Raw genomic sequence first — 15,930 nt, forward strand, 5'->3', positions numbered from 1 at the left:
GACATGTTTTATGGATTGAGGAAGGGACGGTATTAGGGGCTAGACCTCTGATTTTATTTGTGTAGGGAACTCCAAGTATATAAACTCCCTCCATGGATGAAGATCAACATACTCTTTGTCGTTTATAATCCTAAATGTTCCCTATGTGGGAGGACTGAGAGGGTTAGTGCCTTTCCAATATTCATACAGTCAATATATGTAAGAGGGAAGGCATGAACTTGGGTTTTCCTGACCCTCTATACACTATGCCAAGACACAATAAGACTTCATTTATCTGCATAGAGAGGAAATTAGTCTTAGTCTTCTCATCTTATATCCAATAGAGAGAACTATAATAATTATTTTACATTGACAGGGAATAAGCTAGTCTAAATAAGCAAATTTTCTCTATATAACTAATGCTGATTTTCAAATTATAAAGTTTTTTCAACTTTTTAATCATTTTGGCTTGAAATATTTACAAAATATAGTATGGATTTTCCCACTTTTGTAAAGACACTATAATGGGGGAACTGACTTTTTCTCAATAAACAAAGCTCATGGATTATTATACAAGCAATTACATTTTATCACATAATATGTTCTCAAGACACACTAATGCCTCTTTTCCCCTACTCTGCACAAAAGACTATAGAAGACTGGGAAAAAATGGTAATTCTTATTTCAGATTTTTATAAATATTTAAATTCTTTCTATTCTATTAGGTTTTTCTGTTGGCTATCATTTCATGTTGACTATAGCTGGGCCCTTTCTTCCCCATTTACTGATTCTACTCTTCTCTGAGTAAAAGCCAGAATGACGCCCCTCTGAGCAAAGTGCATGAACTTTAATCTGTAGCTTTGTAGATACTTATAGCTCTCTGTTCATGTTCTGGTTTTTGGTTGTATATTAGAGATTAATAGAAAAGTTCCTAGTAAAGTATATGAGAGTGCTTTTTATATACTGCCCTCATGATTCTTGTTTTCTCATGTCTGTTGGTTCTATTTAGATCAAGGGATTAAACAAATGGTTAGGTCATGCCTGCAGGAAGTAAAGAATAATACTTCCAAACTACATAAATATGGCATCAGTGTGCTTGGGTTAAAATAACAATTCCATTTTGGGCTGCAGGACTGCTTATTTGAGGCTGATCTGCAATATTAGGTATAATATGACATCACTTTGGTTAAAAAAGTTTTAAAATATAGCAATTAGAGAAATTAGAGCATGTATTTATGGGAGACAGTTTGTCAACAAAGCACTTAATAAGTATGCACTTTGAGCCAGGCCTGGTGCTAAGTGCTGGGGATGCAAAGAAAAGCATCTCAAGAACCTTATGGTTTAATGACTATAAGAAGTACAAGTTAGTGATATTGCATAGAAATGTCTAATTCTTTCTCTATGATTTAAAAAAAAATCAAGTATGTATAAGGAAACCAGGAAGATAAATGACAGATTTAAGAAACATGATTCTAGATACTCTACATAACTTATAATATCAATTGGGGGATAGTCATAAGTAATTAATTAAAATAGATAAGTAATTAATAAATAAATTAACTGATTAGATTGAGTAGTTACATAGAAATTTAAAAATTATTAAAATTAGTTAAATAATACAACTACAAAAATATAGAGAAATATTAAATTCACTTAAAATATAAGTTTAAGGGAATAATAGGACACTAATTCTTAAGCAAAATAAAAATTTGAAGTTAAGTAATATACATGAAACTTTAAATGGTGGGAGCCATTTGGCAGAGTAGGATTACTGACCACTCATTGCACCAACTCTACAAGATACTATGTGCAAGGCATCAGTGATAAAGACAAAATGAAAAAGTGTAATTGCTCTACAGCAGTATTTTCATTCAAGTTTGGATGGGAGAGGGGAAGAGTAGGGGGCAGTAGAGTGTGTGTTATTACATGTATATAGCAAGCACATATAAAATAATTTGAGGAAGGCGAGGTGGATCACTGACCAAGCAGATTTGGAAAGTTTATCCCTAAAGGATACCACCTTATGTTGAGCCACAAAATGAGCTAAACATTCTAGGGAAAACCCTAAGAGATAAAATGCAGTTGAAGCATCAGGGTCAGCCTGTAGAAAGAGAGGTTGGGGAGAATTGGAATGCTGGGTTTGGACAAGAAGTAGATCATTTTGGATGGAAGTAAGAGTGCATGAATGTGCTTGATATTGAAAGACAAAATGTAGTCAAGTTGTGGGGGAGCTTCAAATGCCCCACTGACAAGTTTACATTTTATTTCAGATCCAATGAGGAGCCACTAGAGAGTGTTGATTAGAGAAGATATACCTACAAGTTAAGAGTATTATTTTGGTAGTTTGGGTAGACAATGAATTGTAGTGGACAAAGAATGAACTTAGAAAATTTTGTAATAGCTTAAGCAAAATGTAATCAGTACCTTAGGATGGCAGAGGCCAGAGTACAGAGAAGAAAATGAGAAAATTTATGGAGATAAAATTGACAAGAATTGTCAACTAACTGACTTGGAGGAGTTGGTGAAACAAATAAAAGCTATGGATTAGAAAATATTGAAAGAAGAATTAGAAGTTTAGTAAAAAAAATCAGTTACTAAATAAGAACATGACATTAGCTAGTAGTCAAAATGCTTTTTAAAATGATTTGACATTAAAAGAGTTACACTTGAAGGCAGTATTCAAAGTTGGTTATGGAAATTTCTCTAGGAAATACTGAAAAAAGATTGCATTAAAAAAAGAAATTCAAATGTAATGCTACATGGGCTAGAAATGGAAGCTCTCAATTTACTATTAGAATTTCTTTTTAAAAGATTTTAAAATGTTTAACTGATTTTAGCAAAAATGAAATAAGGGAAATAAAAGATATGTGTTCTTTTTCATTAATTCTATACATTTCTACTGGTAGGTGACTAATTAATATATAAGAACCAGAAGAAATAATGTCAATGCTGGGTAGTGACTATGATTTTTTAAGATGAAAAGTATAACCTAGTATCTCTGCAAAATTCCCTTTTCAAAAGTTATATGATTGATAGACATATAAAATTGTCTCTATAAAACAGTAATATATTAGAAATTCACACAATTCTGACATATGGCTGGTCACTAAGTGAAATAGCCTCATGATAGTTTATAAATTCTTATTGGTTTGGAGAATCAAGTTCATATTTAGAGAAATATATCATAATTTGATCAGTTCAAGGCTTCAAGCCTTGAAATGAACTTAAGACATTGGAAAGTCACTACCTCATCATCTTTTTAAATTATTTTTTTGGGTGGATTGTACCTGAAATTTCACTATTATAATATGCAGGGAACTCCCAGATCTAGATTTGAGGAAATTTGTTAAAATCAACAATACTGAAAAAATATAACTTTCAAAACTGTTTAAATTATTGGGAGATGGTGACAAGAATGATAATTTGAATGAGATGATTATTTCTTAACTGTAAGCTTCCTTTTATTTACTGCCTTCCAAACTATAGCATTGAAATATTATAGAAATAAAGTATTACATATATAGAAATAACAATCACATAAAATTCCCCAATAATTCACTGTAAAAAAGAGCTTAAAGCAGTACAACATGGTAATTTATACCAAGTTGCTAATATAAAGACATTTATGGCTGTGATGAAAATTTTGGTAACTTGATATATGAGAGGGAAGTATTGATTTAGACTAAAGCACTGGTTTTGAATTAATAATCAGGAAGGAACCTAAGTTCATTTGTTTTGCAAATACAATCTTGTGAAATTGGTCTGAGTGTGAGTAAATTTTAGGGTGCTATGCAATGTTATATATTATTATATGATAGGAGACTATCACCTACTTCCATTAGTAGAAATTTAATAAGAATTTACTCAAATAATCATTTTCCATATAACTTCAAATAAATTAGCTAAAGCTTCAGCAAAGAAAAAGTAAAGAGTAATGGTACATTTTTTTCAGATTATTAATGTTTACTGATGCCAACTCTATTGTAAATTTAAATTTTTAAAAGTACAGTCTCACAAAGTAGATAGTCAGTTTCCAAGTCAGGAAAACAAGGGCTTAAATTTCACTTCTGACTGGATAATTTTAGGTAATTAATAATCTCTCAGTGCTCAGGAAATCTGTAAGACTAAATAGCAGAGAACATTACTCATGTCAAACATCATTAATAGAGGAAATCTCCTCAACATTATATCCTCTATAGCAATGAAAATATAGGTCTGGTCCCTTTCCCTACTCTTTTCACAGGGGATAATACTCCTTTGATCCACCCTTTAGCTTTTGTTCTCACCCTTTCTTCCCTTTCACTGCTAGGCTCCTTGAAAAGGACATCTATTACTAGACCATCCACGTCCTATTCTCTCATTCTGTTCTTAATTCTATGCAGTCTGTTTTCCAATCTCAATATTCAATTGAATCTATACTCTCTAAAGTTATCAATGATCTCTTAAGGGCCAAATGTTATGATCTCTCTTCAGGCCTCATCCTAATGTCTCTGCATCATTTGACACTGTCAATCTCTCTCAAATTTTTCTGGGCATATGGGGAGGGAGCAGGATACCTTCTTCTCTCTGGATTTTCATTACAACACTCTCCTGGATCTCCTCTCACCTTCCTGATTGTTCTTTCTCCATCTTTTTTGCTAGGTTTAGATTCAAGTAGCACCTGGATGATTCTCAAATCTACTTATCCAGCCCTAATCTCTCACCTAACTTGCATCTCCTATTATGCCTATTAGACATCTCAAACTAGATGTCCCACATACATCTTAAATCTAACATATCATGAGCTGAATTCAATGGTCTCCCCAACACCACCAAACAAACAAACAAACAAACAAACAAACAAACAAACAAACAAAAAAAACCTTTCCTGTCTTCCAAAATTCATTATTACTGAAGGGGAGACTACAATCCTCTCACTCCCTCCCTGGTTCATGCACTGAATTTTATCCTCACTTTATCTCACTCCCAAATCCAAAGTTTTGCCAAGTTTTGTCTTCTGTATGTCTCTTCTCTCCTCTGACCTTGCCACCACCCTAGTATATAGCCTGATCACCTTATGCTTGAAGTACTTCATTAGTTTGCTGGCTAGTCTTCCTATCACAAGTCTTTCTTGCTGGATACAATTCTTCCTTATTAAGCTGTCAAAGTGATCTTCCTGAAGCACATATCTGATCTTGTCACTTCCCACCCCACATTTAATAAAATCCAGTGTCTCCCCATCACTTCCAGAATCAAAGGCCTAGAATCCCCTTTTTGGCTGATAAAGCCGTCTGTAATTGGGCCCCTTTCTATCTGGCAAACCTTATTATTTTATTTTGTTCTATATATGTAATCTATTGACACCAGTTTTCTTGCTGTTCCTCCCACAAAATACTCCATCTTATGACTCTAAGAATTTTCAATTTCCTATCCCTGTGATGTTTATTTCTTATCTCCACTTCCCAGCTCCCCTGGCTTCCTTCATGTCTCAGCCAAAATTTCAGGTCATGCAGAAATCTCTGGTAATCCACCTAAATGCTGGTACTTTATCTCTGCTGATTTTTGCAAATCTATCCTATATATAGTGTGTTTTTTTCATATGTTATCTCCCCTAGTAGACTGTGAGCTCCTTGGGGGGGTGGGTATTGCCATTCTTTGTATAACAAGCACTTGTGGACTAACTGAAATCTTATGGGATAATAAAACCTTGAATGGACTAATGATAAATAAAATTGGCAAGACTGAATTAGGAATGAAAATAAATTAAATGGAATCTATGAAAATTAAATTATATTTTAGTTTGATTACACATTTAAAGAGATATTATTGAACTTGATAATCAGCACTAGACAAATATGAGCATTCACAAGGTATTCTAAAAATACATTCTTTGTTTTTAATGAAAAAAGAAACATTAACCAATGAATCATACAGGAGAAAGATTATCCACTTAACTACAGCCATACATTGGGGACAATGAAAGGCTGCAAAAATGTACAGGAGCAAATACAATGTACCGTTTAGTGACAAAACTGTGATGAGGGATTCTGGAACTTAAAAGAGACTTACTCCCCTATAAAGAATGGTTATTCCTGATACATATGATATTATAATATATTAAATATTTAGTTTAATCTCTTTATAAGGAAACATTGCATGGTTATATGTGTGGGTATACATATAAAGATAGCATGATTATATCTATAAATGATAATGAGATATATTTGATTAAATGAGATATTGTGGGTAAATTATTGTTATTATTTGCAAGTTGCCCCGTTTTTTACAAAAATCTATACACTAGCACTTACAAATATTTGGTGGAATTCTGATCGACATGAAAGAAGGGAACACGGGCACTTACCTGCATGCCCGGAGCAGGGGTGCTGTAGGAGGCAAGATGTCCATTAGAGTGGAATAGCAGGGAATCGCTACAGCATTGTAGAAGCCAAGCTGTGATAAAGATGGAAAAAGTGTTGATAGAAGCCATTAGTTTGTAAGTTATTTCCTCAAATACAATCAATTAGAGCAATATGTATACTTTTCAGGTGCTCTGCATTTCTAAAACTCAGTTGTGAAAATAAGATATATTGCTCTGTGAGTAAAAAAAAATGTAATTTTAAAAACTATCCTAGAATTTTCAGAGCTGTGATTTTTGTCAATAAGGGTCAACCTTTAGCACTGAAAGGAAATGCAATAGCCTCCACCACATTTATAATTTATTTTAAAAACAAATTGAATAAAGTTACTAGATGCCTAATACTGGAACTCAATCCCTGACAGTTGGTCAAAATAAAATGCTTTTTATGTGCCAGAAACTGTGTTAAGTGGTGGGGATATAAAGAAAAACAGAAGAAGGCCCTGCCCTCAAGGAACTCACAGTCTAATGAGGGAGACAACATGCAAACAACTATATAAACTATATACAACTAAAGAAAGAAAGAATCAATACATTGAAGGCTCTAGAATTAAGAGGGATTGGGAAAGGCTTCCTATAGAAGGAGGAAAATTAACTGGGATTTGAAAAAAATCTGAGAAGTTAGGAGACAGATGAAGTAGGAGACCATTAAAGGCACAGGAAAAATGAATTTATGAAAAGGAGCAGATTAAGGAGATGGGAGCATTTTGTGGGAGGAACAGGAAGGAAATCAATGTCACTAGATTGCATAGTATATGGTGGAATAGAAGATGGAATAGAAGAGAAGAGTCTGATTATAAATGGCTTCAACCACCACATGGAATATTTTTTTATTTGATCTTATATGTGATAGAGATTCCCAAGAACGTGAGTGAAAGGGTGAAATGGTTGTATCTAAGCTTTATAAATATCATTGACAGCTGAGTGATAGACTGGAGTGGGGAGAAATTTGTGGCAAGAAGATCAACTAAGTCTATAGTACTGGCCCAAGTAGGAGTTGATGAGACCTTGTAGCAGGGTAGTATGTCAGAGGAGAGAAGGGAATACATGTTATGAAAGTGAAATCGACAGTCCTTGGCACGAGATTGGACATATGAGTTGAGAGGTTAGTGTAGAAGATCACATCTATGTTGAGAGTGAAGGAGGATAGTAATTACAGGGAAGTTAGGAAGGCAAGTGAGTTTTGAAGGAAAGATCATATGTTCAGTTTGGGATTTGTTGAATTTAAGATATTTATTACATCCAATTCAAAATATCCAGTGGTTAATTATAGAAGCGAGACTGAAGTTCTGAAGAGAAAAGTTAGGGCTGGATAAGTAAATTTGAGAATCATTAGCTTAAGAGATTATGATTGAATCCATAGAAATGGATGAAATTCAAAGTGAAATAGTATAGAGAAAGAAGAGAAGAAGACTTGGGACAAAATTGTGGGACAACCACAGTTAGTTGGCATGTTATGGATTAAGAAAAGGGGATCATGACAAAGAGGTATTAAATGGCCCAAAGTTGCCACCATGCTAAGTAATTCCTTCATGAAGTCTGAATTGGTTTCTCAAATTAATCAAAAAGAAACCAACAAAGGGTGAAGAATGATAGCCATGCCTTAATGTGATCTTTAAAAAGCATTGAACTGAGACCAGGTGATTAGAAGAGAAGCCCAGCTCTTAACAGTATAAGTAAGGAAAGCCTTAAGAATCCATAGGTAGAGACATGAATAGGCAGTTTTCACAGGATGAAATAAAAACTATCAATAATCTCATGAAAAAGATATAAAAAGTCTCCTGATTAAAGACATGCAAATTAAAACAACTCTGAGGTACCACCTCACACCTTGCATTCTGGCCAATATGACAACAAAGGAAAGTGATAAATGTTGGAGAGGATGTGGCAAAATTGGGACACTAATAAATGGCTGGTGGTGTTATGAATTGATCCAACCAATCTGGAGGGCAATCTGGAACTATGCCCAAAGGGCTTTAAAAGAATGCATGTCCTTTGACCCAGTCATAGCACTGCTGGGTTTGTACACCAAAGAGATAATAAGGAGAAAGAGCTGTACAAGAATATTCTTAACTGCGCTCTTTGTGGTGGCAAAAAATGGAAAATGAGGGGATGCCCTTCAATTGGGGAATGGCTGAACAAATTGTGGTATTTGTTGGTGATGGAATACTATTGTGCTGAAAGGAATAATAAAGTGGAGGAATTCCATGGGGACTGGAATGACCTCTAGGAATTGATGCAGAGTGTGGAGCAGAACCAGGAGAACATTATACACAGAGACTGATACACTGTGGTACAATCGAATGTAATAGACTTCTCTACTAGCAGCAACCCAATGATCCAGGACAATTTGGAGGGACTTATGAGAAAGAATGCTATTCACATTCAGAGATAGAACTGTAGGAGCAGAAATGCATTAGAAAAATATATGATCGACTACATAGTGTGATGGGGATATGACTGGGGTTTTGATGTTAAAGGATCACTTTACTGCAAATATGAATAACATGGAAATATGTAATGAACAATGTACAAGCCAGTGGAACTACTTGTCGGCTTTGGAAGGAGGGAGGAGAAAATGGGAGGTGGGATGGATCATGAATCATGTAACCATGAAAAAGTATTCTAAATAAAAAATTTTAAAAAGAGAAAAGAAAAAAAAATCCACAGGTAGTATATAAAAAGGGAAATGATAAATATTCAAGAGGTTGTGGTAAAACTGTGACACTAAAACATTGTTTCTGGAGCTATGAATTGATACTTTTTGTTTGGGGGTGCAATTTGGAACGATGCCCCAAAGAGAGATAAAAGCATGCATACCCTTTGACATAGCAATACCACTAATAGGTCTATATCTCAAAGAGATCAAAAATAGGGGAAAAGATCAAAGACAGGGGAAATGATCAACTGTACCAAAATATTTATAGCAGCTCTTTTTGCTGTAGTTGAAGGGACACACACAAATTGGGGAGTGGCTGATAAGTCATGGTACATGATCGTAATGAAATACTGCTGTGCCATAAGAAATGACAAACAAGGTGATCACAAAATACACTAGAAAGACTTCTACAAAGTGACAAAGTGAAGTAAGCAGTTTTATTTTCTCTGTGAATTTTTCTCTAGTATAAAAAATAAGTATCTTTCACAATATGTTGAATAATGAAATGTGTTATATGACAACACGTACAACCTATATCCTATTACCTGATGCCCTGGGGGGGGGGAGGGGAGAAGGGAGGGAGAGAACAGGATTCACAAAATGATTATTAAATACTGTTCCAACAATTAATCTGAAAAAAAAAACTAAAAAAAGAATCTGCAGGCAGCAGACAAGAACAAGCAGGGGCAACCACTTCAAGGGAGTAAGGTTCCTTAGATCAAGCAGGCACGAGGAATGTTTAGATTGTTCAGATGGATGCTGTGTTGCTGAAACTCTCAGACTAGATGACCTCCAGGACATAAACTCCTCTCACTAAAGCTTGAAACATTTTTCCTCTAGGTACAGGGAAAGTCTGGATACCTTTCTTTATTTTATGAATTTACTTTGTCTTAGTAGACATCATTTTTCATAAGAAACACAGTATGAGGAAGTAACTGAAAGGGAAAAATTCTCAGTGGATACATATCCACATATCTAATATAGGCACTTTTTTGAGAAGAACTGTCTCTGGCTGGGAGCAATTAGAGTTTTTAAAAAATGGATAACAAGAATTACAGATTCTTCTATACTATTTCCAATAATAGAAGAGCAACATTAATATTGGGTAACTCATCTAGGCAATGAGTCAATAGTAGGATGAATGCCAAATAGAGATGGTTGAACAACTATGATGACTGTACTAAGTCCATCATTAGGAAAGAATCAAAATGAAAAGACATTTTATGCAATAGGTACACTAACACAGATCTATTCTAACAAGCTACTGATGACCCCAAATGGAAAGTAAAAAAGGTACTGATGTAAACAATCACAATTTAATAATAAATCTTAGCTAAGGAAATTAAGCCCCATAACCATCTGTTAAGCAATTTGGATTAATGCTTTTTAAAAAAAGAGACTAAAATACACTTAACTTCAGGGCTTGGCAATAAATATTGAAGAAGTGCTCATGAATTCATACAAGATTCTTTAAGAAGGACAATAGTGAAAAAAGGCAAAAAGCAAAAGTAGTTTCTTGGACATGAGTACATAACCTAGCAATGTCTGTCAAAAAGATGGAAAGCAAAATGCACAAAATGCTTATTCAAATATTTACAACCATCAATAAAGCTAGCATCTACTCTGATTGGCCATTTGGACCTATAAGGGAAGAATAAGAAAAAGAATTAGAGTTTATCGTCTCTCTACTTTGGATCTAAAAGATAGACCTATTAAACTTTGAAATCCAGGTGTGGGATTCTAAATCTAAAGCACTCACCACCACACCAAGGCAGCCCTCATAGAATAATACCTTTATAAGGAGAGGTGGCTGTTGCCTCTTACAATATTCTCTCCAGAACTGGTGTTTTAGGTTATTAATATGAAATTCTCTACATGTAGATAATTAAAATGCTTAAGATACGTGGAAGATTCATGTGGTTCAAAGTAACTGAGGGTGCATATATTTTCTACTTTTTTCTCAGTCTTTCTAAAGAGGATGGCTATAATTTGCACAGTTTTTATGTGACTTAGAATAATGTAACATTGTGTTCAAAATATATTGTAAGATTTTATGTGTGTTTTTCTCACTCAGAAATTTACTCATGTACCATTTATGACTAAAATAAAACATGTATTTGTTTAATGAAATAATTCATACTTGGCCTTGAGGGACTTCATCCTTTTTATCTCTATCCATCATAGGGATAGGCTGGATTCCAAATTTCTTCATTTCATCACCCTAGAGTGAAAGAAAAAAGAGAAAGAATCATATTTTTTTCTTTACCAATACATTATGAAATTAAGAGAAAATAAGTTTTTGGTATGAAAGCCTTTTTTTTCTTTGAAAACATCATATTTGCTTGACAAGCCAAAAGTAATATGGTTTATTAAAAGACCTATTTCAGAAAAAATTTTAATGGCACTATTCTTTCACAATACAATATATTCTATTTAGATATAGTTTTCCTCATTTTACCTTAATATTTGAGTTAAGGTAAGTTAAGGTTGCTAAGAATGAGCATATACTTTCTGCTTCCTTCTTCCAAGAATTAATAAGGAGATTTTAAAGAAATAAAGTTGGAAGCCATCATAGTTCATGTAGTCCAAATTGTCTTTCATGTTCCTAGTGTAAAGGGGAGGAATGCTCTTGATCAATTGAACTGTATCCTATAAAAGGCTATGATGCTCAAATATAAATTTTCTGAATAACAAGCTAGTGTTCATATAAAGCAGGGATGGTGAACCTTTTAGAGACAGAGTGCAGACCTTGCCCCATCCCATATCCCAGACTGACTGCCTTGCTGTCCCCCCTCTATGGCATGGCCTGCTCTGCCCCTCCATCAGTATTGGTTGCACTCTGCCCCCACACTTAACCCACTCACGCAGGGGAGAGAGGAAGCACTCTCATTGGGCTGCTGGGCAGAGGGATTGGTGAAGTGAAGAATGTCCTCAGCAAGTATATAGAGAGGGCCCAAGTGCTCTGCTTCCCTCCAGCTCTGCTGCCTGTGAGCTGCCCACCTTACCCTCTGTGTGCCCCCATTGGGCTTCTGGGCAGAGGGGTAGGGGTGAGGGTGGGAAAAAATGCTGTCAGGCATAGTGAAGAGGGGAAAGGGAGCAGCTCCACCCAAGTCCTTCTGCCTTTCTAGTCAGGCTTTGGGTGGGGGAAGGGTAGCTGAGTGCCATAGAAAGCACTCTGCATGCCATCTTTGGCACCTGTGCAATAGGTTCACCATCACTCATATTGAACCTTGCAATTTGCAATGTGCTTTATATATGTTATCTTATTGCATCATTACAATTCCCTTGGATGACACGGGTGCTATTAATATCTCCCATTTTACATATGAGAAAACAGCAAAGAGCCTCTGTCTCAGCATCACAAATCTACTAAGTGTCTGAAGTAGAATTTAAATTAAGGTCTCCCTGACTCCAGATCTAGTGCTCTATCCACTGGCACCCAGGTCTTAGAAGTCTTTTATTGAAGATAGAATAAGTATATGATAGGATCCATATCTATGGACTATTATATTTTCTACAAATTTCTATGTTATATAAAACTATTAAAATGATAAAGTTTATGCCTTAGGACTTATGCCTTATTATTATTTTAGCTAGATACATCCACTGCCCCATACCTCTATAGACACATATATACATTCACATGTAATTACATATTCAGATAATCAAAATATAAAATTAGAACTCCACAAAGAAGCACAGGCCTAGAATGGTATCATTTGACCTTCATTTTTGCTTTCAGGCAGACTTATACCTAAACATTTCAAATTTATAATAAGCCTTTTACCCATGGATATAAAGCCAGTCTGTTTCAGAGGAACAACTTTTAAATTCAAGACCTCCTGAATCCAAGGCTGACCTCCATTTGTTATGCTATACTGCTTCTCGAATAACTGCAGGGATGAATGAAAACTAGTTAATTATTACAAGTATACTTTGGCTGGAAAGTGAGGGCATATATAGCTAAACTACTCTTGGTATGGATCTTACCATACCAATTTTCCACTCAATAAATATTGCTCAAACGATTCTCAGTTTTCTCTAAGATAAAAGCTATATTCTTCTGTTGCCTATACTTATATACAGTAGCCTATAACGGAATTATTAAAAGATCCTTTGTGTGGCATTCAAGGCCTCCCACAGTTGAAGGCCAAAATCCCTTTGTAACTTTTATTTTTAAACACTTACCTTCTGTCTTAGAATCAATACTTCTAAGGGCTAGGCAATCAAGATGAAGTTACTTGTCCAGTTTCTGAGATCAGATTTGAACCCAGGTCCTCTCAAATCCAGATCTGGTGCTCTATTCATTGTGTTAACTAGTTGCCCCTTCCTTTATAACTTTTTATCAAACTACTAACCTCCACTGATGCCTCCTTACCTTTCAGCCAGAATATACTTGCAGCAGTGACTAGCTCTCATTCAGCTCTCTCTCAACTAAGATATAGATAAAAGGAACATTATAAGAACTTCAGCAACCAGGGAATTTGGGGGTGCTCTTTTGCCACAGGGAATTCTCTGCACATGTAATTTTGTGCTCAGTCCTTGCCATAAACTCTATGTGTATTTGTGAGAGAGTATGCACCAGCCTTTGGGGAAGAGTGCTTTGTAACAGTTCTTGCTCATACCTTTGCAGTAAATTCCTTTTCTAAAAGCTATGGGTTGACTATCAAAGGAGAACATGCCTGTGGGAGATAGACAACCCCTCAGAGTCACTCCCAGAACACAAATATTGACTGAGCTATGCCAGTACAAGTGAAGGAGCTTGTCCCAGATAGGGTGCTACCCTGTGGAAGCTTCATTTGGGGATGATTTGCCTTTGCAAAAATTCAACAGAGATTTTCTACCTAGATATTCTCATTTGAAGGCATCCAGTAGGGAAAAATCAACTTTTTTTTTTAAGACAATTAGTTCTCAAACTTTTGGTCTTAGAACCCCTTTAAACTCTGAGAGACTGAGAACCCCCATGGAGTTCTGTTTTGTTTTGTTTATATCTATTAGCATTTATCATATTGAAAATTAAAATCTTTGCCTTTGTATGAAAATAAGTTTTAACCTTTTAGATCACTTGAAAGGGACTTGGACACCCTTCCCTAACCCAAAGTTCCTAGATCTAATTTGAGAACTGTTATCTTAGAATACAATTTGTTAGTCTGTTTTCTGGTATAGTTCCTTCAAGATCAGACTAGGGTTGGGGGGGGTGTTTTGCTTTTTTTTAAGATTTTTTTTCTGTTTGTTTGAATATTTAAGTACTTAATATTTGTTATTACTATAACCATTTAAGATCACCCAATTATTATGTTATGTATCACTCCAAAATGTTTCTCTTTTTTTGGAGGGGGAGGTGGCTTTTAAGCAGACCAATATTTATTTTACTGTGAGATTTGTAGGGACTTCAGGTCTATAAAATAAGGTTTGCCTGCTGGACTATAGTCTCTGTTTAAAACCTTTTGTGGAGTTCTATACCTCTTTTAAGGGTTTCTAAGTTGTTTTTCTTTATAAGTAAGTCTCTCTCTCCATATATATATAGTAAAGGGTGAATTTGGGTCTTCAGTGGAAGTCTTTATATATTTTATGGCTATTTGGGGAAAAGTTAAGGATATTCTAAGGTAAAGGAACCCTGAAGGAATTTTTATCTTAGCTTAAATTGGAATCATTTTAGATGGGAAAAGATCCCTAAGGATATTTCATGTGCCCTGTGTATGATGGCTAACCTAGAAGTGTTTTGTCAGAGTTTTCTGTTGGATTGTTTATACATTTCTGTGTTCCCTGGAGAAGTTTTTGGCAGCCTGTGTATTATAAGAATCAAGAAGAATTCTCCATGATCAAACCTGGCATGTCTGTATTTATGTATTTATGTAGCTAAGTGCTTCCAGAGAAGAGGGGCTTTAAGTAGAAAAGGGTAAGGATGAGTGGCTCAGTCTCCCATGGTCCCAGTGCCAGCCCCCAACACCAAGCACTAGGTACCCAAGCCCAGAGCAAAGAGATTCTTCAGCAGGAGAGAGAGAAGGTATGTTTTCCCATGCCTCTTAGTGCCAGAAGATCAATGATACTAAATAAGCTTAAAGTAAATACCAAAGCAGGCAATAATGTAACAAAATTTTAAATGTTACTGTTAATATCTATTTAAATTTTGTCATCATGCATCTGAAAGTCTGAAAATATCTTAACATCTCAACTGTTTGTGAACTATGTAACATGGACTTTTCTGAGACTTTAATAGAAAGTGTTTTGTTGTAGATGTACAAGAAAAGGACAATGGTTATACCTCTCCAAATCACTAGATAGCAATTTAGAATTTGTGAGTATGGATTTAAAAAGCCTCCAATTTATTTTCTAGGAACATAAACTATTTAACTCTATACATGTGTATATGTATGTGTATAAAAAAATCTATGTATGGGGTTCTACTTCCCATTAATTTTAACACAGAAAAATTCAGAAATCTCAACTAAATCAATCCATCAAAAAAGTATAGATATGAATAAATTCTTAATAATGTTGAGAGTGCTATTTGGCAATGGAGCAAAAACTGAAGCCACATACATTGTGTGACTGGTTGAGAACACTGAGTCAGACTTCTTGAGTTGTATCTAAAATCTCAAGCTGTTGAAGTAGTGAAGGGCTTCATTTCAGAAGGATCCATTTCATGCTAAACCCTTGAAAGAGGATTGCTTTGAGGAGCTGGGAGTATGCAGGGTGGGGGTGGGGGTGGGGGAGGTTGGCAGTGGAATGTTTTCTTCTCTCTATCTCTCTGTCTGGCTTCTCTCTCACTACTGACCATGATAATGGAGAGACTGGACCAATAGCACACAAGGAATCCAACTAGAATTTGGAGGAGTGGAGCAGTTAGGAGACAACACATCAATTTAAGGAAAAGACAATTTCAAGGGCAGTG

At 35.2% G+C, this 15,930-nt stretch overlaps 1 protein-coding gene across 3 annotated transcripts in view; it reads right to left on the reverse strand.

Moving 5' to 3' along the window:
- Nucleotides 1-15,930, reverse strand: part of PDE10A (phosphodiesterase 10A) — a 466,245-nt gene that overhangs the window by 10,936 nt on the left and 439,379 nt on the right. For 2 of the 3 annotated variants that reach the window (XM_003340456.4, XM_016429717.2), the window contains 2 exons: nucleotides 11,176-11,256; nucleotides 6,323-6,411 (listed from right to left, as the gene is read on the reverse strand). In XM_003340456.4, coding sequence (XP_003340504.2) covers nucleotides 6,323-6,411; nucleotides 11,176-11,256 — 170 coding nt within the window. Of the gene's footprint in view, nucleotides 1-6,318; nucleotides 6,412-11,175; nucleotides 11,257-15,930 lie in introns of those variants that run through there. The other variant, XM_056814385.1, reaches the window with a different exon arrangement.

The sequence above is a fragment of the Monodelphis domestica genome, chromosome 2 (assembly GCF_027887165.1).
Source record: "Monodelphis domestica isolate mMonDom1 chromosome 2, mMonDom1.pri, whole genome shotgun sequence".
NCBI classification, from domain to species: domain Eukaryota; kingdom Metazoa; phylum Chordata; class Mammalia; order Didelphimorphia; family Didelphidae; genus Monodelphis; species Monodelphis domestica.